This window comes from Caretta caretta, chromosome 3, assembly GCF_965140235.1.
Source record: "Caretta caretta isolate rCarCar2 chromosome 3, rCarCar1.hap1, whole genome shotgun sequence".
NCBI classification, from domain to species: domain Eukaryota; kingdom Metazoa; phylum Chordata; order Testudines; family Cheloniidae; genus Caretta; species Caretta caretta.
Window position 1 is genome coordinate 118,707,472 of NC_134208.1, and position 22,400 is coordinate 118,729,871.

Below are 22,400 nucleotides of genomic sequence, written 5' to 3' on the forward strand. Positions count from 1 at the left end.
TAATCCCCTTTAGCAAATATTAAGGTTTCCCAGGTGACTGAGTGAGAGAGAACTGGCTCCACAAATTATTAAATAAACACAACAGCTTCTTCATCTGAGCAGCCTTTCTATGTGCTCTAGCACAGGGGTTTTCAAACTTTTTCTTTCTGAACCGCCTCCTTCGCCCCCCCATGCAATAAAAACTCTGGGGCCCACAACTGCTTTTCTGCATACAAAAGCCAGGGCTGATGTTAGGGCAGTTGTCTGGGACCCATGCCACAGCGGCCCCCACAAAGCTACATTGCTCAGGCTCCAGCTTCAGTCCCAAGTGGTGGGGCTCAGGGTCCCGGGCTTCAGCCCCATGTGGTGGGGCTTTGGCTTTCTGCCCTGTGCCCCAGCAAGTCTAATTCTGGCCCTGCTTGGCGGACCCCCTGAAACCTGCTCGCGGCTGCCTGGGGGACTCCAGATCCCTGGTTGAGAACCACTGCTCTAGCATTTTGGCATTCCAAGTTTACTAAGCTATAATTTATTTTTTTTTCAGCCCAAGTCTGTGTCTTTCAGAAAACATTTTTCCTGTTTATTAGTTATCAGTTTTCCCTTCTTTCTGACAAAGCCACCATTAACCTTTGCCTTTCTCTTGGTTTAGTAATACTTCTTTTTCAAACTCCAATGGTGGACAGCCATGTGTCTTGCATCTTAATTCTTTATTCCTACAGCATGTAGTGTAAAAGAACTTTGGAACCTCACTTTGTTTCTCTCTCTCTCTCTCTCTCTCTCTTTTTTTTTTTTCCCCCAAAGGTTGTACCCTGCTCTTTTATGAGACTTATGGCAGGAATTCCATGGAACAGAACAATTCACCAAGATATGCTCTGTTTGCAGAGGACAGCATAGTGCAGTCTGTCCCTGAACATCCCAAGAAGGAAAATGTGTTTTGCCTCAGCAATTCTTTTGGAGATGTGTATCTATTTCAGGTAAGGATAATATTTTTTATTTATGTCTTTATATATAATATAATTAGTTATGTGCCCTGTGCTGATTGATTGTTTGTGCCATCCTGCCCCTCCTGCTCCTTTACAGTCTCTTCACCTTAGTTTCATTCCACAGCTACCCTTCTTACCCTCTTCTCCACTGCCCTGTCTCTGTCACTCCCTTTCCCTTCCTTTTTCTCTCCATTTATCTGATCCCCTCCTAACTAAACCCTCCCTCCTGCTCCCAGAAATTGTGAAACTAACATGCTGTTGGCTACAATCACTTTGTTCACACTGCCTGTGTGTTCTACTCCTTTACCACCCTGTGTCTGTCCCATCTATTTAGATAGTAAGCCCTGCAGGGTAGGGACAGGATAGTCAGCTGCTCTGTATTTGTTTAGTGCCTAGCACAACGGGGCCCTGTTCTTGGTTGGCCCTCGTAATAAACATGATTAATAGCAATAAACTATATATATGTTTGTTTAAATCTTAGTCTGTACCTCAGACTTTCACTCAATCCTATCTTCAAGCAAAACCTTCATTGACGTTTTATGGGGATTTTTGCCAGAGGGAGGACTGAGTGAAAACCAAGCGCCATGTTCTCCACTCCATTAATGCTGTTTTTTGCTTGTTGGGGAAGGGAAAGGCAAGGGGTACGTAAGAAGAGGTGGGAACAGAAAGGGTAACCCAGATGAGTAGCAGGGGAGATGATCAGAGTCAGTCAAGAGACCCGAGAATTAGATAGCCAAATGTAATGTGAGCTTAAGGTGAGAAGTGTACTTTGAGAGGTAACAATAGAACAATGATGTTCAGATAGAGGAAAAAAGAGAGAGAGAAATGTCTGGTCCTGACAAGGAGGAGGGCTGCAGGCATGAAATTAAAACAATAGTTAACTATGATAACTGTTGATGCTGTCATGATTTTAGAGATCCTCCAGGTCTGTCACTGGTCCATTCAGGTGCATGATGATACTTCATCAGTGAACTCAGCCAGCCACAGCTACAGAAATAATGGAGGGGCTGGAATGGATGGGGTTAAAATAAACGGAGCGTAACTTATGCTGTAAGGCATCTATTGTTCGCCCGTTACAACTCCTAGGAAATCAGCAGTATTATCAAAATCCAGATACATTATTAGCACTCCACAGTTCCATACAGATGGACCCACCCCTGACTCCATTAGCCTCAAAGGGAGTTTTGCTTCAGCTCAATGTTGACGTTTGGAACCCAAAAAAAGTAGTTAATAATCTAAGGAAACTAGCCACTGTCTGTGTTATTGGAGAGGCTCATAACATGCAGCCATCCTCCTAAGGAAAAATACATTATTGCAAAGCTGTATTTTTTTAAATTGATGTTTGCAGACATAAAATGCATAAAAATGCATCCTCCCTTGTCCTGCTGTGCTCCCTCCACTAATTTGAGCTTGTTCAAATAAGCAGACCCCTATCCTCAGAAATCACTTCTGTGGCCACCATCCCTGTGGCCAAGTCAGACTGGAGGAAACTTGTCTTCATAGCCTGCCAGTTTTACTTCTTAGCTGGCTGAAGGGTTGAGCCATACAAATCACTTCACCTCCACAACTCTCAGAAGTGCTCTTGTGCTTGCTGATTCTAGGGCACTCACAGGCCTGGCAGGACTCAGAAGTAAAAGGCTGGGTGTAGCAATCATGGGGTACATCTACATTGCAATAAAAAACCCATCGCACTGAGTCTCAGAGCCTGGGTTAGTTGACTCGGGCTTGCAGGGCTCAGGCTGCAGGGCTAAAAATCGCAGAGTAGACATTCGGGCTCAGACTGGAGCTCAGGTTCTGGGACCTCATGCCTCACTTTGTCTTGGAGCCTGGGCTCCAAACTGAGCCTGAACATCTACGCTGAAATTTTATAGTCCCACAGCCCAAGTCAGCTGACCTGGGCCAGCCACAGCCATGCCTGGGTTTTTTCATATCACAATGTAGACATACCCCATGAGACAGTGGAGAAAAGGCTACCAGCAACCTACTTAACTTAACTCTACACACATGCTTAATTTAAAGCATAAAGCTCTTACAAATCAATGCACCTGACAAAAACTTTTTAGTATCACCTAAGTGCCATTTTTCCTCTTTGATTAGAATGTTGCTTTCTTGATCTGTTATGTAGGCAACAAGCCAGACGGACCTGGAAAACTGGATTACAGCAATACACTCTGCTTGTGCTTCCCTCTTTGCAAAGAAACTTGGGAAAGAGGACACTGTCAGGCTTTTGAAAAACCAGACCAAGAGCCTTATCCAGAAGATTGACATGGATAGCAAGATGAAAAAGATGGCAGAATTACAGCTGTCAATTGTCAGCGATCCAAAAAACAGGAAGGCCATAGAGAATCAGGTACTACAAATCATGTATTAATTTCTGCTACTGAGTTTGTTACACAGTCTTGACTACAAGGCTCACCTGCTCTGGGCTCAGATTTTGTTAATGTTTCCTAGGCTTGGAGAACAAGTGTCCCTATGGATTCACAATGCAAAACGGGGAAATCACTGGTAGCTATACAATGCCATACAAAAGACCTAGCCGGTGGTTATAGAAGCTAACTACTACAACTTTGCCTGTAAGGACTACTAATCAAATTTCCACATATGGAAATAGATATTTCTATAGCATGCTGCAAAAGTCAAACAAGGTCTATGTTATACTTGTGTTGGGTGAATTATCAGCCAGACATTCCTGTCTTCTGCTCTTGTTGCTTATAGTTTATTAGCTGCTCATAAGAATTAAGAATGAATCATCATTAACATATGGAACAAAACCAAGAGACAGTTGTGGAATCTGAATTCTTAATGTTTAGGGAAAAATCCTCCAGTCTCTTTACACAAGACTTCCAAGGCTAGTTATACAAAAGGACTTAAGCACTTAACTGTCACTTTAGGCACTTCAATCCCATAATCAGGCCCCACTGGGATTCACAAAGCCCCCACTCAGCTGCCCCCGAAATCTGTAGGCACCTAAACATGCTTGGTGCCCAATACTAAGTTCTACTCTTCCATAGAACTTCATGTGTGAAATCTTGACCCCGGTGATGTCCATGGGAATTTTGTTGTTGACTTCGTTGGGCTAAGATTTCACACTATGTGGTTAAATTTAGGGCCCAGTCCTTTGTAAAATCTCTGGGTTTAGTACCATCCAAGGGAAAATCCTACATACTATAGGAACCTACAGCTCCCCAAGACTTACAGCTTCTATCTTCCTCAACATCTTTATTGTTAAAAAGCAAGATATTGAATGCCTCTGCTGTGGCGGGAGGGGAGTTAGGGAGTGGGAGATCTCTACATCCCTGCACCATGTGGTTCTTCGCACACCATTCACCAGCCTCTAAAAATGGGTTATAGTACGGGAGTCTGTACATGTTCATTTTTAAGTATGTGTACATATTTAAAGGTGTGCATATATGTTTTTAAACTTTCTGGTATTTCGGACTTTGGGGAGTTTAATAGTATTAGGTTTGAAATTTGGTGGGTTTGATTGCTAGCATTTGATAAAGAATTATTGCATTTCTAACATTTGGGAATCCAAAGAATTTTAAAGCTTAAAATGATAGTTGCCCTCCCCACAAAATAACTATGGAGAAGGTGTTATTTTTATAACTCTCTGCCTTGGGACTTGTTGCTGCTGGACAGGTAGCCGAAGTATCTCCTAGATCAGGGACTGCCTCCAGCAGTAGATGTAACATTTTTAGAGCAATATGGGACCTCAGTCCAGTAATAGCAAACTTAGAGCCCTCTTACAAAGAATGGTGACCCACTGCACGGGCTTTAAAAGAATTAGATCCACTGTCTGGGGGAAACCCACAAAGGGCCTGCTGTAACTACAGATACAAAGGTCTTGGGAGGGGCCATATCTAATGGATTAGCTGTGAGTCTGAAATCTGTTTATGCCATCTCACTGATCTGGGAGCTGTGATATATTTGTCTTTCTCTAAGTATATCATAAATATGTTATGGGTAGGATTTTAAAAAGCACTCCACCTTGGCCTAACTCTTCTCCATTGGAGTCAATAGTAAAACTCTCATTGAGTTAAATGGGAAGGGAGATAGGACAAAGTAGAGTGCTTCTGAAAAGCCCTTACTACACATCTCAGTTCATACTCCTCTCAGAACTAACAACACTAGTTCAGTTACTTTTGTTCTGGAGCTGCAGTAGCATTTTGCCACTAAACATTGTGAGTGCAATTTTTTTGTGCATTAGGGAATGTACATGAAATGGGTGCATATACACTTATCTTCAGGCACAGCTTAGGCACCCACATTTAACCACTTTGGCTCACTTAATTATTAACATGTGTAGTGGGCAAATAAATCATAATATATGCTACAATCACGGGGCCCAGTTTAACTGATGTTAAAGGCAATGAAAACACTCCCTTTGACTTCAATGGGAGTGGGGTCAGGTGCATGTCCAGGAGATCTTTAAATAGAATTATTCTAAAAAGAATGTTGCAAAATAAATCAAAAGTAGGGCCCTGCATCTGGGCACATGGGGAATGTCTATCAGCATGAATGGAAAGTCCGCTGTGGACAGAAGGCAGCATATATCTCTTAATGTTTTCATTAATGTATTTGCTATTTTTCAATCACATGGCTGCTTCCCTCCCTGTTCCTCTTCGTTTTGTTACGAATTTCTTTTAAAAGAAAAGATCATAATGAATAACTCTGAGTAATATTGGCTTGAATGCATTCTGGGCTTCTTTCTGCAGATTCTAAAATGGCAGCATAACATTATGATTTTTTTTTGAATAATTTTGACGTAGCTGACATGATTCACGTTTGCTGTAGACATTCTACTTAACTCGCTTATCAGATGGTTGTGAGGAGAAGTATTTTCTTTTTATTAGCAGGCACTAAAGCAACGAAATGTTAATGGGAAAAGCAGACACGTGCTTGGAATTACTTTTATGGGAGTTTTTCTAGTTTCCTTTAGCTAAGTGTATTTTGTCATAAAAGCCAGAATAGCAAGATCAATAGGACTGCATTCTGCTTTGCCAAAGTCATCTTGAACTATGCTGTACTAGTTCCCCTTTGCCTGCCTCTACTGTCCTCTCTCTCTCTCTCATTGCCACTTTGAGGGCAATTCATTACATGGTTTGTTTAACATTTAACAGATTATTTTTCTGTTTAAAATGTAATAGATTTCTCCTTCAGTAACAAACATTTATAAGATCATGACTTTAATTTCAAGCTATTTTATTGGGCAAACTGACATCCCAAGCTCCAACTTTTCATAATTTTTTTTTTTAAAGAATGAAATTTAATACTGTTAAATAATAACATACATGAGTAAAAAGTCACAGTACCAGTTCTCCAAGATAATCTTTTTCAAAAGCAGTTTGCTGGGTCCTTGCTGTTTTTGCTGCAAGAGAAATAAAGCTTTAGTTGCAATTGATTGTTACTTTTTTTAAAATTGGCACACCCAGGGACTAACGACTGATATCTAGATTTACTGGGCCAGAGCATCAGGTGGTGTAAATCAATGTCACTTCATTGAGTACAATAGACCTACACTGATTTGCACCAGCTGAGGTTCCAGCTCATTATTTTTTACTGTGTAAAATTGTCCTTCTCTCCATCCTCAGTAAAATGCTTCTATTTTAATGATAGCTCACCACTATGGAAAGAAGTAAATAGACAGGGAGAGAAGTTAGGGAAATCTTGCTCTGGTCTTCACGCTGATGCATTTGCCATTTTGCGGATCCTGAATCAAGAAAGGAAATCAACCAAGGTTTTGAATAAAATACTTTCTTTAAACTTAAGATGTAGAGCATCTCTGCATTTGGAGAAACTGTGTTGGTGGCTGGAGATTATGGGCTGCAGGCTAATTCTTCTATCCTTTGCAGAAGGCAAGTTGGCTAATAAGTTTGGGCCCCAATTCAGCAAGTTTCTTAAGCATATGCCTAACTTTAAGCATGTGAATAGTCCAATGGGGCTACTCACATGCCTAGTGCCTTACAGAATCAGGGCCTTGATGCTGTTGCTATGACCCTGAAATGATGACTCCTTTCCATACTGTGGTCAATATAGTAAATATTCTGTACATCTGTACTTCCACCGATAAGAAAGTGACACTGGTTGGAAAAAGCTAGCTGTCTGTAGTTTTTCTCCATATGTATTCTTCTTGTTGTTTCAATATATTTTCGTTAATGTTTCTTAACTTAGTAGACAGAATGGTAAATAAAGGATACTATTGATTTTACACTAATGTTGTTTTACTGTGTTCTCTTCCATTTTTCATCTCTTTGATTTCAAAGATCTAGTGATAGCTGAAGTAACCCTTATGTTATACAAATTCCTGGAAGAGTGCCATAGTTGCTGCTTCAAGCTCTCTGTAGGAACACATGACAAAATAAAAAGATCTTTTCACAGTCCCCTGATAGTGAGTGACTCATTCATCCAGATGTGTGCAATATGGATTGTGTCTGAGAACTGAGGAATGGAATGCAAAGAGTTTTTTGTGTTGTTTGTAATGTGGTTGAAAAGCTGTTCCTATAAAACAGCAGGGATTTTTTCTTTTAAATCCATAGGGCCACAGTAGGTTCCCCAGATCAGCTTCTAAGGATACATTCTGTCTGAAAAAAAGTCTCAGGGCAAAATCCTGCACTTCTTACTCATGCAAATAGTCTGTTGCAGTCATTTCTGTTAGCAAGGAGCACGGTGTTTTGTGTATGGGGGGGAAAAATCACATCAGTTTAAAGTGTTGGACCAATCTTTTCCTTCTCCTCACCTTTACCTGGGCTCCTTCTGCTTTGTTTGGTGCAATGGGAAGAATTTGTTTTAAAATCATATCATGTGTCAAGGAGTTTTATTCTTTTTGTGACTCTGGCTCAGTCTGAGTGAGCACAAAGCTTTTTCATGTGAGAGTATTTAGATGAACCTTTAAATGTGTTTTGTCTATATTTGTCCCCTTTTCATGAGTCAGCTCTTACTTCTGACACTCCATTTCAGTCATTTGTGTGGAGATGGTTTTTGTTACACTGGGCTTTCCCTACCTAAAATGATCCTTCTCAGAGCTCCATGTAAAGAGCTGCATTCAAGAAGCCAGGAATAATGCAACGTATTCTTGAACAGCATCGACTGGCAATTTGGTCCAGATCATCAAAGGTATTTAGGCACCTAATTCCCACAGAAATCAGTGGGAGTTGGCATCTAAATACCTTTCAATGTCACTTTAGGTCCTTATCTGTTAACTATTTACATATATTTCAGTCCTGTAGCAGATCCTATAGGTTGTTAAATTAGCACAGATATGAACAGTGCAAGCATCTTAGCTTATCTCATGCTATAAGGGTGTCATATGTTTTACCATTTAGTTGATTTCCAGTTGTTTTCCAATATCTTAATAGATTTTTCTCTGACCTAGGAGCCATTTCTCCTAGTGATCTAAGAACAACCCTTGCTTCCCAAATCTTTTCCAAGCCTCTTTCCTCCTGCATCTCAGCTATTGAAGCCTCTTCCTCCCCAGTCCAGGTATCTGCTGCAAAAATAATCCATCTTGCATACCATTCTAACCATGTTCAACCACCCTACAATTCCTTTAGTGGCCCTCAGCCTAAATCATTCAAGTATCTCATCCATGTCTTCAAGATCCGCCACAATATATCTCATTTCTATCTTTCTGCCTTTGTCTCATTTTTTCTCTCTCTCAAGGCACTTACGTGGATGCTCCCTTTATGTCTTTCTCCCGTGCCCACCTCTCTAAAACTGGACCTCTGTTTCTGACCATAATGTATACAATGCCAATCCCTGTCCTCTTTTAACTCCCTTTCCAAAACCCACTTCTTCAAGGAGGCTTATAACCTCTGGCTGAGATTTTAAAACCAATGGGACTTGGATGCCATCGATGGGAATTGAGCATCCAACCTCCCCCTAATTGGCTTTGCAGATCTCCGTCTATCAATCAAAGCATTTACTATTATGTACAAAATACTTGCAGTTACCTGGAAGAATGCTAGCTTGCCATGTTGCCAGGCAATCTGACTGTCCTCTCCTTTGTCCTACCTGCAATTGATAATGGCTGGGTAGGTGGCCAGAAGTGTGTTCTGTTGTGTTGTGTATGTATGTTTTTTCTTAAAAATGTCTCAAAACCATCAAGTCTGTTTAGCTAGCCTATCATATATGTAACCACCTACCATACCCATTATCATTCTTCTCCTCCTTCCATTCCCTGCTATTGTTTGTTGCATTGACTTTTCTTTTTTTACCTCTTATCTTACACAATAGCCCCTACTTCTAATTTATGTGCATGATGGGGTTAAATCCTCTAGTCTTAACTCAGGCTGAAATCAATGGGATATTTGCCTCATTCAAGTTAAAGGCAGAGTGAGGATTGTAGCTGCTAGCCCATAGATTGTTATTAACATGTTGGACCAGGATGTGTTTTACTTTGAAGTTGTTGCTTTTTAGATTGTAAGTTTTCCCCTTTAGTCTTCAAGTGTATAAATCATGGGCAGGGAGAATTATCGTAGTTTTAAAAGGTTTAGACTAATAGCAGCTGGTATTAGTTCACAGTCTCCAATTAGTTCCAGACATCCCTGGTTTTGATAAGACTACAAGACAATCCCTGAAATTCCCTGCCCACAGTTTTTGCTAATGCCATTAAACGTAACATCATGATTACTGGTGCTTTTGGAGTTGATTAGCTAGCATCCTGCATGGCTGATAAACACAGTCATGTAATCCTTTCTCCAGAAGATCCTTGCATCATCTCTTCCTGTCCCTCCCCCATTTTAGCTTATATTTATTTAAAAGATATTTCTGTAGAAAAGCTTACGTGGGATTTTCAAAGGAACTTAAGGAACTTTGGTGCCTAAACTCCATGATTTTCTGAGAGTTGGTAGGCCAAACTCTTAAGTATCCAGGAAAATCTCAACTCTGTTTGTTAAATGTGGGATTTTCAAATATATTCAGACTCAGCCTAACTTTGCCTCCTTTGAAAACTCCCATGACTACAATGGGAGCTGACTTAGGCCACAGCTGAATGGTTTTCAAAATTCCATTCTAAGGCTGTGTCTGCACTGCAGCTGGGAAGTGTGATTCCCAGCGGGTGTAGACTTACACAGGCTAACTCTGCTCAAGGTAGCATGCTAAAAATAGCAGTGTGGCTGCAGCAGCTCGCGCTGCAGCTTGGGCCAATCGCTCATGGACAACCCTGTTCAAGACCCTAGGTATGTGCTTGGAAGGCTAGCCCAAGCTGCTGTCTGTGCCCGTGCTATTTTGAACAAAGTTTATGTATGTACTTCTACCCAAGATGGGAATCACACCTTTCAGCTGCAGTGTAGACATACCCTAGGTGAAAAGACAGACCTGAGCTTTTTATTGTTGTGGAAAGCTTGCACACACTTTAATTCTATGGACATCAGTGTATGGAGAGGGAAGACTGTTGTGGAACCACATACTATATTACCCCATCCAGGAAGTAGAGGTAGATGGAAAAGTGTCATACTAAGGGTGTCTGGTGAAAGGAGTTGAAGTAAAGGGAAGCTTAAAATAAAGAACAATCATAAAATAAATCCAGGGTGAGCGGTGAGGGGAAGAGTTCTTTGTAAGGATTTATGCACAGGCATACATACATACATGCGTTAAAAGTTGTTTCTGGTGAGACTGCACTAGGTATTTTCCTTATGTGAAGGACACATAAGGAAAATACTCTGTCTTTTCTGTGTGTGTTTGTGTATCTTTTCTTTGTGACCTAAAACACATTTTTAAGAGAATAACACTCAGTTTTTTTTTCTTTCTGGATTTACATAACACACAGTTTTTCTGATCAAGGATAAATTTGTTAGTCTCTAAGGTGCCACAAGTACTCCTTTTCTTTTTGTGGATACAGGCTAACACAGCTGCTACTCTGAAATCTGAGATGGTATGTCACAGAAAAACTGGAGGCTCTTTTTCGGGCTCTTTTTCTAAAGAGCCCAAGAAGCAGATAACTCTGACCCATGTAATAGTGGTGCCAACTTTGTTTGCGAACACATGTGTGAAGGGAGGAGTAGAGGAACAATAAATGAGGAACTCAAAGTGAATCCAGAACATTTAGTGGCTCCTCAATCAGTTGCAGTACAGCTCCTACCACCACCATCACTCATCTTTCTTTATGATAAGAGGCCTGATTTACCCCTCCATCACTCCATTTTTTCACCCATGAAATTAACAGAGTTGCACCAGCATAAAACTAAAACAATGCAGTGGTGAATTGAGCCCTTTCTGTTGTCTGCAGGAGAAGGGAAAAAAAGACACTACTCCCAAAGTCGGGGTAGCTCTTACAGGAGACTTTCTATGGTACCTCTACTTATGGAATAATTGCAATAGCAAGAAAGAGAATTAAAAAAAATCCATTACCGTGGGAAATGGTCATTTTCCTGTTCAATGGAGCACAGACATTAAAACAAATATTTGGAGAAAACAAAAAGAGTGTGCATCAAACATGCTGCAACATATCCCACTCCTTCAGAATGAATAATGTATTTGGAACCTCTGGTGTCTCATGCCAGCATGTAGCTGGCAACTCAAGGCTTGTCTACCTGAAGTATTTTTGCACTGGTGAAGCTACACTTCCCCCATGCAGGTGTGCTACACCATTGTAAAGAAGGGTTTATACCAACAGGATTTATCTTGCTTTCAAAAAACACTGCAAAAATTAGTGATGTAGATGAGCCCTAAGAAATGTATAAGAAATAAGGCAGCAGGGCAGGAGAAAAGCAGTGTCACAACTCAGAGAGCTATTAGCAAGAAATGAAAAATGGATTGCAAAAATTAGGATATTGCGTAGCTTATAAAGAATTATATATTTTATTTTTTATTAGTGAATCATTTCCTCGGTTACATGACTTGTGGTTGTGTCACTCATAAAGCATTAAGGACTAGGAAAGGGTGACTTGTCTGTGGATGACCTTGACATTAAATTGAGTTGTCTAACAAGAAAAGATGGTTGTTCCAGTATTTTCCTGAAGCCATACTTAACTACCTATGTGCACTTTTCCTGAAGTGCATTAGGGGGAGCAGCATTCAGAAGGAACCAGCAGAATTTAACAGTGCAACAGACTATTCATTTCAGTTATTCAGCTATTCAGTTATTCATTTCTTTCTGATATTTGGTGACATGACAAGGAAACTGATCTGATTTCACTTTAAGCTTCAAGCCAAATGTGTTAGTCATTCAGTGCACCTAGAATTTGTATACCCTTGTTATCAGCTTCTCCTTTGGGCAATAAATGATTGAAAGGTACTTGTCCAGACTGAGTTTTTAATAGATCTAGATTTCAGATGATAGGATTTATCTAAGGGTTTGTCTACACGTAAAATGCTACAGCGGCACAGCTGTGACCCTATAGTGCTTTGGTGTAGACGCTGCCTACACCAACAGGATTCTCCCATCAGTATAGGTAATCTACCTCCCCAAGAGGCAGTCACTAGGTCAATGGAAGAATTCTTCTGGTGATCTAGCGCTATCAGCACGGGGACATAGGTCAACATAACTATGCTGCCCAAGGTGCATCCCTGACCAATTTTCTAGTATAGACTAGGCCTAAAGTGTGGCCATGGTTAACTTGCAAAATACAGCTGCTCTTTTCTGTTGAGGCATCTATATATGTATATGTATGTATATATAGACTGATTCTACCTGCGCTTACACCTCTCTAAATGAAGGAATTTACACCATTGTAACTGAGGGCAAAATCTGGCCCACATACATTATGTAAATGTCTGTGCTTGTGCACATATATACACACACACACAAAAGCCCATGCTTCAAGTTTGGGTACTTATGTTCAGTATCCAGTCCAGCATTTGGATCTTCAGTTTGAAAGTTATTCATATAAGTGCACACCTTAAATGAACATTTATTCACCTTTGAACTCCTCAGCAAGCGTGTGTGTGTATTTAAATATTTTATATTGTGTGACGCAAACACACTCTTCATTGCAGCAGGCTCCATATTATATGTAAGGCTTATAATGTATTTAATTGACATTTACAGTATGATTAGGTATGGGGAATGGTTTATCTGTTAATAGGAGTAAGACCCAGACATGCTGGTGTTACCAGTTGCTACCTCTTCTTTAGGAATGGGGGATTCAAAAGGAAGAGCACTAAAAGACCAGCAAAACCCATCAACATTGCTACTTGGATGATTGATTTAGCTGAGTCATGCAGGTTTGCTTTTAGGCAACCAAACATAGAATCTAAGCTCATAAAAATGTAGGAAACAAAATTAATCAATTTTCTTGAAACTTCATGAACCACAAGGATTTGTTTTTATGTAATTGCTTCTGTGGGAATCAGGCTACCCATGATACATTCATCTTGTCAGTATATATTTAGGACCACCAGCTTTGTTTTATTGTAACACAATATGACTGAATGTGTTTTGGCAAGAGAAAAACTAATCCAATCCATATACCTCCAGATGAAAGTAGTTTACTAGAAGTTTGTGGAAGAGCTCACATTTTCAATGAGACCCACAAAAACATTTTTTTCTCTAATTGTCCCTCTTCATATCTACATAGATCCAGCAATGGGAGCAGAATCTAGAGAAATTTAACATGGACCTCTTCAGGATGCGCTGCTACCTGGCGAGTCTACAAGGTGGGGAGTTACCAAACCCTAAGAGCCTTCTGGCTGCCACCAGCCGTCCTTCAAAACTGGCCCTGGGGAGACTGGGCATCTTCTCAGTCTCCTCTTTCCATGCACTGGTGAGTGTGACTGCACTTTGTGACTGTATTATAGAAGGGTCTGGTTACCTTATCACTAGTGATTTATTTGTATGAAGAGTAAAGCCAGGAAACTCATACAGACACACTCTGACACAGCGCCAAACCCACCAGCTGCCAAAGAAACCCCATTAGTTCGTGGACCCTAAATGCTCAGGAATTATCTTGCCCAGAGACAGACTTTGGGACCTGGAATCATTGGGCCATGCTTTCTTTCACCCCAAATTTGGAGACTCAGATATGTTGAGGCTTATCTCAGCTTTCATTTAAAACAAAAAGACCACCGTGTAAGTTTCTGACTCTCTTCTTTGCAGAGATGGGCTTAAAAATGTAAACTTATCATTGTGGAAGGTTTGCCACAGTGATTTTTTTTCTCCCTTAAATTCACAGCTCAACTTTTTTATAAATTAAATAAAATAAATTAAATTGGGGTGAGGGCTGGAGTTAATATTTTTAAAAGTGATTAGTTATTTTGGGCCCATCAGTGCTGAGTTGCTCATCTTAAAACAGCTTAAAAGAGCCTGATTTTCAGAATGTGCCGAGCACTGTCCATCTGAAAATCAGGCCTCTTTACAGCGTCTCAAGTTGTGCCCCCAAAAGTGGGGGGAGGTATCCAAAATCATTAGACACTTTTAAAAATCTTGTTGTCAGTCTGCAAAGAATAATAGAGCGGATCCTTAGCTATTGTACGCTGTCATACCTTTCAACAGACCTACACCAGCTGAGAATCTTCCCCCATCTCTCTAACCCTTGCCAAAAGTCTAAGGCTGATCACAATGAGCAGGACTGGATCACATTTGATGTGATCGGGAATTAGGGTGGAAAAGAGTTTTGAAGGGCCACCTTGAAATATTAAGGCAAGCTCTGCCACAGACAGGGACTATATTTCTCTCTTGCACATGCGTGCACTCTCTCTCTCTTTTTGCCCATGTGGCTAGTGTTATTGTTTGCTAATCATGTGGTCTGACAATATGCTGTTATCCTGCATGCTTGAGACTTTTGTGTGCCTTCCTTCCTTGAGGAATTTAACATCTAAATCATGGCTTATCATTCTTCCACAGGATCTTTGCAATAACTTCTTCAGTCGCATGGTTTATGGCCTTGTACTACCACTTAGCTTGTTGTGGGGCAGAGCAATATTTTCTCAGTATCTTCCCTACTTGACTTTTTTACATCATATTTCTTCAATTGTCACTTTGTATTAATAAAAAAAGGAGCAGCAGTGCAGAAGATTTGACCCATTGGTCTGGGACCATGTTGAGACAAACTGAAATAACCCTCATTTGATGCCTCGTTATAATTACTTTGGCGTTATCTTGCTGTTATGTGATCGAGATGTGAAGGCTTGTATGTATGTTTAATAGATCTGCTCCAGGGATGAGGCTGCTCTAAGGAAACGAACCCTGTCCCTGTCACAGAGGGTACGAAGTAAAAAGGGCTTATTTTCCTCACTCAAAGGGCTAGACACTTTGGCAAGAAAAGGGAAAGAAAAACGACCTTCAGTAACTCAGGTAAATGCCAGTTTAAAATCATTAAAAGGCTTATGTTTAGCTTGTAAATGACAGTACTGTAAAACTAAGTTCCTATTGCTGTGTGTGTACATTGCTGAATAAGAGAGATTCTGACCCATAGGAGTAGACAGTTAGTGGCTCTACTCAAGCAGGGCCTGAGTGTGTTGTGAGGGCAGTGTACTCTGCAAGGGGAGGTGGAGATTTCTGCAGCAATACTTCGGAGTGACTTCATGTGGCGGACATGCAAAGCAGCCCTGGTGGGTCTTGACGGGAGCTTAGACTCCAGTGCTCCTTCAGCCGGAGAGGGAAGGATGTGATGACCTAGGGGGCTAGATTTTCAGCTGGCATAAATCTGCACAGTTCCACTGACTTCAATGGAGTTACTTCAGTTTCCACAAGATGAGGATCTGGCAGTGTTTTTCTGAATTGTACAGGCAGTAGAGGAAAGGAGAGAAGGAGTGGTTAATTTTTGGTTAACTGTTATAAGGCAGGCAGGCTCATGCACACACTCAGAATGCTACTGTTTTCAGTAGCTTTCTGCGTGCCTACCGTGTTAGTTGGGCTCATTTTGTAAAACCGGCCATGCGGGTCACTCATTAGTCCATCTTGTTCTTCGGTTATTCCCCCAATCTTGCATTTTACTTTTATTAAACAAAAATCCCTGATCATGTAGCATTTGAAAATTGGCTGCTGCAAATACACCGGTAATTTGCCTTCAGACTTTTTAAACATGCCCATCCATATTCATATCACAATAGCCCGAGAGCTGATGTAATGGATTTAATATTGCACATTAATATGTCTGGGTTTTATGGTCTAGCAGTTCATATTCTGAATGGGTAAATATTTATCTACGTGATAGACTAAGAGTGTAGTCTATTGCATAGTGACATATTTCAACATATCAGAGAGATGTGCTTTCATGATGAACGTAGGTAATAAATAACTGATACCCAAGCCTGACTGAGCCCCTGGCTAATATTTACAGGGCTGGGAAGAGAGACAGTGCATCCCCTGCCCCTGGCCACTATCCCTCCCTATCCTGACTCCATATGACTCCCCTTCATGCCCCAGACTCTGTGGAGAGTGCTCCACAGAGTTCACAGCGGGGACTGTCACCAAGGCAGCTGTATCCCTCCTTTTCTGAGCAGAAGGGGGAGAATCTGAACATGGAGAGGAGGGTGCCTCCACACTCAGATTTTCAGGCAACAATCTGGGTAAAATGCTCCTTTCATTACCCTCACTGCAGGGAATTAGCGCCAAGGGGTGGAACAAGCTGACCCCAAATAAATCTGTTTTCAGAGACTTTCTGTTTTTCTTTTAAGTTTACTTCACTTTTTATTTAAAATCCTACTGTAAAACTAAGGAAATGTAAACACAAAGTATTGTGTGTCAGTCATACTAGGGCTCTGACTCATTTCCATAAAAGTGAAGAATTTAAGAATGATGGCTGAAATTTTGACTCACTGACCCTCACAGGGTGCCATAGAGTTGCATAGCTATATAGATAGATCTATTCAGGGCCCAATCCACCCTTCCTTGTGTACCTTTGAATTCAGTGGGAATTTGGGATGAGCAAGGAAGGCATTTGTGAGTGCTGTGTTCACAGTGCTGTGGTGCCTAATCATCAGATTGTGAGTTAAGAAGAGGATGTCAGCCTTGACTCTGAATCTCCTTGCTTTCATTGGTTTAATTAAAATTGAATGTGGTGGTTCAAAATACTTTAAGCAGAAAGCCAGATAGCATACTCTCAAACCTTTTAAAGTTTTTTTTTATCTTCAGCCCAATTTTATTTTATGGTATTAATTTAAAGTCCACCCTGGGAAGATTTCCGATATAAAATTGAACGAAGGGGATAGTATTTTGTTCCCCCATTATTTAGAAACCAATCAGTTATGGAAACTGAATCCTGGCAGATGGTTGATATCAAGGTTCACATTATCCCTGATCTCTGAAACAGTTTCTGTTTCTGTTTGATTCTAAATTAAAAACTATTTCAAAAGGTCATAAAAATAAGATACTTTGATTAGAGCTCTGAGTGGAACATGGGAAAGGAAGTTAATAAGTGTTGCTGTTTATTCACATTTCAATACCGCATCATGTGTACAAGTCAAGAGAAGAAAGTTTGGGATTGTCTTCTGTATCCTAAGACATTTAACTGGGACGACCAAAAAATGACACTTTCTAACAACGTTTATGTCTGATATTTTCCTACTTTGTTGATATTAGAAGTGAACTAAAAATTACATTTTGTACATATGCCTTTTTGTGGGTTGGTCCTATTACTTACAAGTGGCAAAGCATGAATGAAGTATGCAGGTCTATCTGTCTAGCTACTATATGACTAATCACCATAGCAACTGAGTGTATCCATAATCATGAATGCCTTTTTTAGCCTCCCAGCACCTGTGAGTTAGGTAAGCTTCATCCCCACTTTACAGCTTGAGAACTTTAGCCTTAATTTCTCCGTTCCTCAGTTCCCTATCTCTAACGTGGGGATAATACTCAGCTACCATTTCTTGTTATTGGTACTATTTTTTTTTTTTTACCCTTCTTTCTATAAAGGTAGACTTCTCTTACAACCATGAGTCCAAGCTAATGTGTTTTAGAAAACCACAACATTTATTTAGAATAGCATTTCTATAAATAATAGTGACACGTGGTTTGACATGATATGGTATTTCACAGGCTACCAGGACTGGAAACTGTTGGCCAGAGGGTTATTTTGCCACTCAAAGATACTAGATAAATGCAAGTACCATATATAGATAGATAGATAGATAAGAGCGAGGGAATGTGAATGTGTGTGTGGCCTTATAAGAGGAGTCTTGCTGTAGCGTTAACTATGGAGAGAGCATGGATGCTGTCATAATATATTCTCTTAGTCAAAATAAAATGGTAACATGTCTCAAAAATAATCTATTCTCAGGTTGGTTGGTTGATGGAATGATATTTTGTTACCTTTCATCTTTGTTTATGCACAAGAGATTTAGCTGTATTGGAAACTAACCTTGTATGTTACATAGCACTTAGTTTGTTTGATTATTTATCTGTGCATTTGTTTCAATTTAGATTTTTGATTCAACTGGGGGAAATGGATTTGCAGGCACACAGCTACTCCAGAAATCATCCACCTCTACTGAGGTAAGATAATCCAGTCTTCGTACTACACCGTTAAATGTACTTTTAACTTTCTGAAGGGATGTCACATAAGTATATGAAAAAAAGCTACTTCAGAAACTTTATTGAATATCCTCTGGTATTAATTGACAGAACCACAATTTGATTTATAATCTGTTAAGGGAAACCACTCTGACATGGGTTTTTAAATGTGTAAGGTAGACTTTTTCCTTAACTAAAACTTCCTATATAATCCTGATCCTAACTGCTACATACCTCTCTCTGTGTGTGTGTGTGTGTGTGTGTGTGTGTGTGTGAGTGAGAGAGAGAGAGAGAGAGCGCGCATGCGCGTCAATATCAGCAATTAGTTAATTTGGAAGTATTCATTTCTTGTGTAGTATAGCCTAGACCAAGTTATTACTGGATTTTTGCTTATCATTTGGCATGAATTCGTTTGACAGAACCTGTATATTTAAAGATTAAGAAACTGTAATATTACAGAGTCTGTATTTTCAGGTAGAAAGACACAGAACCTAATGTGCCTGGCTGCACCGTACATGTGGGAGGAGATGTGGTGGAGGGCAGTAGAACCCACCCCCACTTGAAGTACCCTGCATAGTGGCTGGTCACAGTCACAATCCTCCTCCTTCGTGCTTGCTGGGGTGCAAGCCACTCTAAAGGAGGAGGTAGGGTTATGGGGAACTGACCTCTACCCTGGCCACACAATTGTCTAGGAGCAGAAAAGAGCATAGTCCCTCCTCTTCCTCTGAGGTGATGTGTCTCTGCAATGCCCCTGAAGCAGAGCAGTACACCGCATAACTGCCACAATTCAGTCCTTACTGTTTCAGTGTTAGTTGTATTTGCAGGTACAATGAGGACTTAAACTGTGCTGTAGAATCTGGATGGCATCAGGATCATTGAGAGGGCTTTCCAGCTCCTCTCCCTTCTTAGGCTTGTGCAAATATTCCCCTCTAATTAAGATGATCTCATTTAGTTTTGTGGCTTGTTTCTGTGATGATGTACTTTTAATTCTCATCTGTTAAGCAGAGATATTTTTACAAAACATCAGAGATCTTTTTAATTACTATTCTGACCTATCATTCATTTGTGTGCCTAAATCACTGGCAGCAAATGACTCATATTCTTTCAAGCTGCAGACCTTTGTTTGCTATAAGGACAAAGCAAGGGAATGCCAAATATCTCCCCTCCAGCTATGCATGGCAAGGAAGTTCTCATTGATTTAAAAGAGAGTGGGCAGGACTAGCCTTTGGTGAGTATACTAGGTTGATCCAAGTGGTTAGAACAGGAGTGGGTAAACTACGGCCCGTGGGCTGGATCTGGACATTTTAAGCCCACAAGCTCCCTCTGGGGAGTAGGCTCTGGGGCCGCAACATGTGGCTCGGCCCTGTTCCGGCACTAACCCATTTTTTCTGGATTTGAAGTCCAGACAGAAGAAGCCCTCTCCATGCAAACTTGCTGTTGTGTGAGCAGGATATAGGGCCAAACCAACTGGTAGAATTGAGGCAAATTTGTTGACAGATTGCTGCAATAGCAGCATAAGTCGCAGGTGTCATGCCTTCCAAGGGTTTGCGGTACTAAGAATCAGGATTCTAGGGCTTAATTTTGATTAGACCATCGTTTGGTTCCCTTGAGTATCCCTCTGGAATAAAAGTGATAGTTTCTCTCCACTTTACATTTTCACTCACTTTCATTCCCTGGACCAGATCATCCCCTAATGTAATTTTAAGTTTTAAAGAGCTAAGAAGAAATTATGCCACAGAACTATGTTCCCTGCATTGAATTACTCTACCTAGCATTAGATGAAATCTGCATTTAGAATGAAACATTGCACTTAGAAATGACGATAATCAAAAGCTGTAATGCAACTCTTGATGGTAGATAACATTTGAGACTTGGGAAAAGTTTGTTATATCTCATGGCTTTTTATGCTGTAATTTCTAGTTATGATGAGGTGTATGGTTTACTTTCGTATTGTGAGTATTAATTTAGTGGCCAGATAATAAAGAAATATAAATATAGATTTCCGTAGAATTATGCAAAAGTACACTCTGACAGAATTTTCCCAATGACAGTACCAAACCCTAGAGTGTTGTTGTGCCTATGAAAATAATCTCTAACTCATTATGTGTTTGATGCAAAAAATCAATAAAAACAACTGTTCTTTCAGCGGTGTAATGCCTGTTATTTGCTGAATACTGTGGGAGGAGGGGGAATATTTATAGAAAGTTGCCCCTCTCTTTCAATAGGCAGTATACGTACGTTGTAATTATATGGGATTTCTGATTTCAAATCATCCCCTAAAGAGAACTCAGAATTCCCTCGAATTATTCCATGGGGTGTGGTGTGAGGTTTGCCTCCTTCCCCACATCCCACAGAACTGATTGTAACAAAACTGTGCTATAGAAACCAGACACAACAGGATTCTGGCCTCTAAACCTGAGCCTTCTGGTTCCCTCAGGTCTCCGTGACAGCATGTCTCCTGAAGGAGTAATGCTGCCATGGCCTTCATGCCAGCCACTTCATGCTAGCCCCTCCTCCCACTCCAAGGCCAGGGGATTCACTCTGACATGGGCTACACTGAATAATCCAAAACTGAATAAAACTCATGCAGTTACAATACTGTCACAGGGCTGGGAGGTAGAGACAACAGACACCCCCTGCCATATCCTTGCACCACTTGCCCCACGCCGCCAAACAGGCGGAACCTGAAACATGCTGAGCCCCCATGGAGGGGTTTTGAAAGGGTTGCAGGGAAGGAGGGAATAATCTATGGTTTTTCTTTGCCCTTTGATGCTACATTCACTACATCTGAACCCTTTCCACTCATGGCAGCAGAGGGATAACAAATCTAGACTTATGGCTGCTAAATATGCAAAAGTGGGGCATTTGTTTCTAAACTTTTTAAGGGTTCAAAATATGGCCTGTGCATTTTTTAAGATCTCGGTATTTTGATGAATTGTACAACAATTCAGAAGTGATTCATCGTAAGTCTCAAAACCGTTAAGGTTGGAATCGACCCAGTTTCATTAGCCAATTTCAAATAAAAATCAAAAACAGAATCAAAACCTTTCATAAGATGCTTCCTGGCGAATGCAATGGAATACAAGTAGCGAAGTGTTCCGGGCAGCTTTTCTGAGGTGTTCCTTATGAAGATGGTGACAACAAACAGAGAAAGATGGGAAAATCATGAAGTATCCTACTGCTCCTCAAGCAACACTGTGGCATAGTGTATGACAGTCTAAAAGTCCTGGCACATGTTGCTGGAAAACTAGGTGGGTTGTTGTAGCTTTATGTGGCAAGGAATGAATGAAGTATTGTAGTATTAGTCGCTGAAGGCATAACAGAAAAAAAATCTCATTTAATGTCAGAGTTTCTGAGATGGAAAATGTGGGTGAAGCAACAGTATCTTGACCACAGCTAAGGAATATATTTGTAGTTTAATATAGAAAGACTTAAGTTTTCCTCACATCAAGCCCTTAGTAATGCTTATGTTTGGGAATCAGTATACATAGTAAACAGATTATTTTGGATCCCTAGCAGTTTGTTAGTTAAAAAAACAAAAAAAAAAACCTCTGAATCATATAATTTAAAGGGGATTGTGCTGGGGTGGGGGAAGATGCCTTTAAATAATGTTTTTCCCCGCCTTGCTTCTCTGTTGAAATTTTTCTCCACCAATGATTGTAGTGAGATTGATTTACAATGGGCAGACTGAAGGGCTGATTTCCCTTCAATAAGCCAACTGATAATTACAAACCATTGAATTGTTACTAGCATCTTCTGAGTTGACATACAGGGTTGCTTCACCTTTCTCTCCAGGAAGCACACTGAGAATTAACAGTTTGACACATGATATCAGGATTCTTAATATTTGCAATTTGTCTTTCTTGCTTTGTCTCTTTTTCATCATTTGTACAGTTGTAGAAGCTCATAGTTGATTCCTATCTTCTTGGCTTCTCGGTGCTTTCTGATGTGAGTATAGTTCTATAGGAATTATCCTATAATATAGCAACTGTTCTGTAGGAATTATGGTACAAGAGTCAATGAGGGAGAATCTCAGCAGATATAAATTG

The 22,400-nt window shown here is 40.4% G+C and overlaps 1 protein-coding gene across 2 annotated transcripts in view; it reads left to right on the top strand.

The window, feature by feature from the left end:
• TIAM2 (TIAM Rac1 associated GEF 2) overlaps positions 1-22,400 on the top strand; it is a 218,726-nt gene that overhangs the window by 123,227 nt on the left and 73,099 nt on the right. For both annotated transcript variants that reach the window (XM_048844175.2, XM_075126829.1), the window contains 5 exons: positions 778-950; positions 3,085-3,309; positions 13,475-13,660; positions 15,043-15,189; positions 18,262-18,333. In XM_048844175.2, coding sequence (XP_048700132.2) covers positions 778-950; positions 3,085-3,309; positions 13,475-13,660; positions 15,043-15,189; positions 18,262-18,333 — 803 coding nt within the window. The remainder of the gene's footprint in view (positions 1-777; positions 951-3,084; positions 3,310-13,474; positions 13,661-15,042; positions 15,190-18,261; positions 18,334-22,400) is intronic.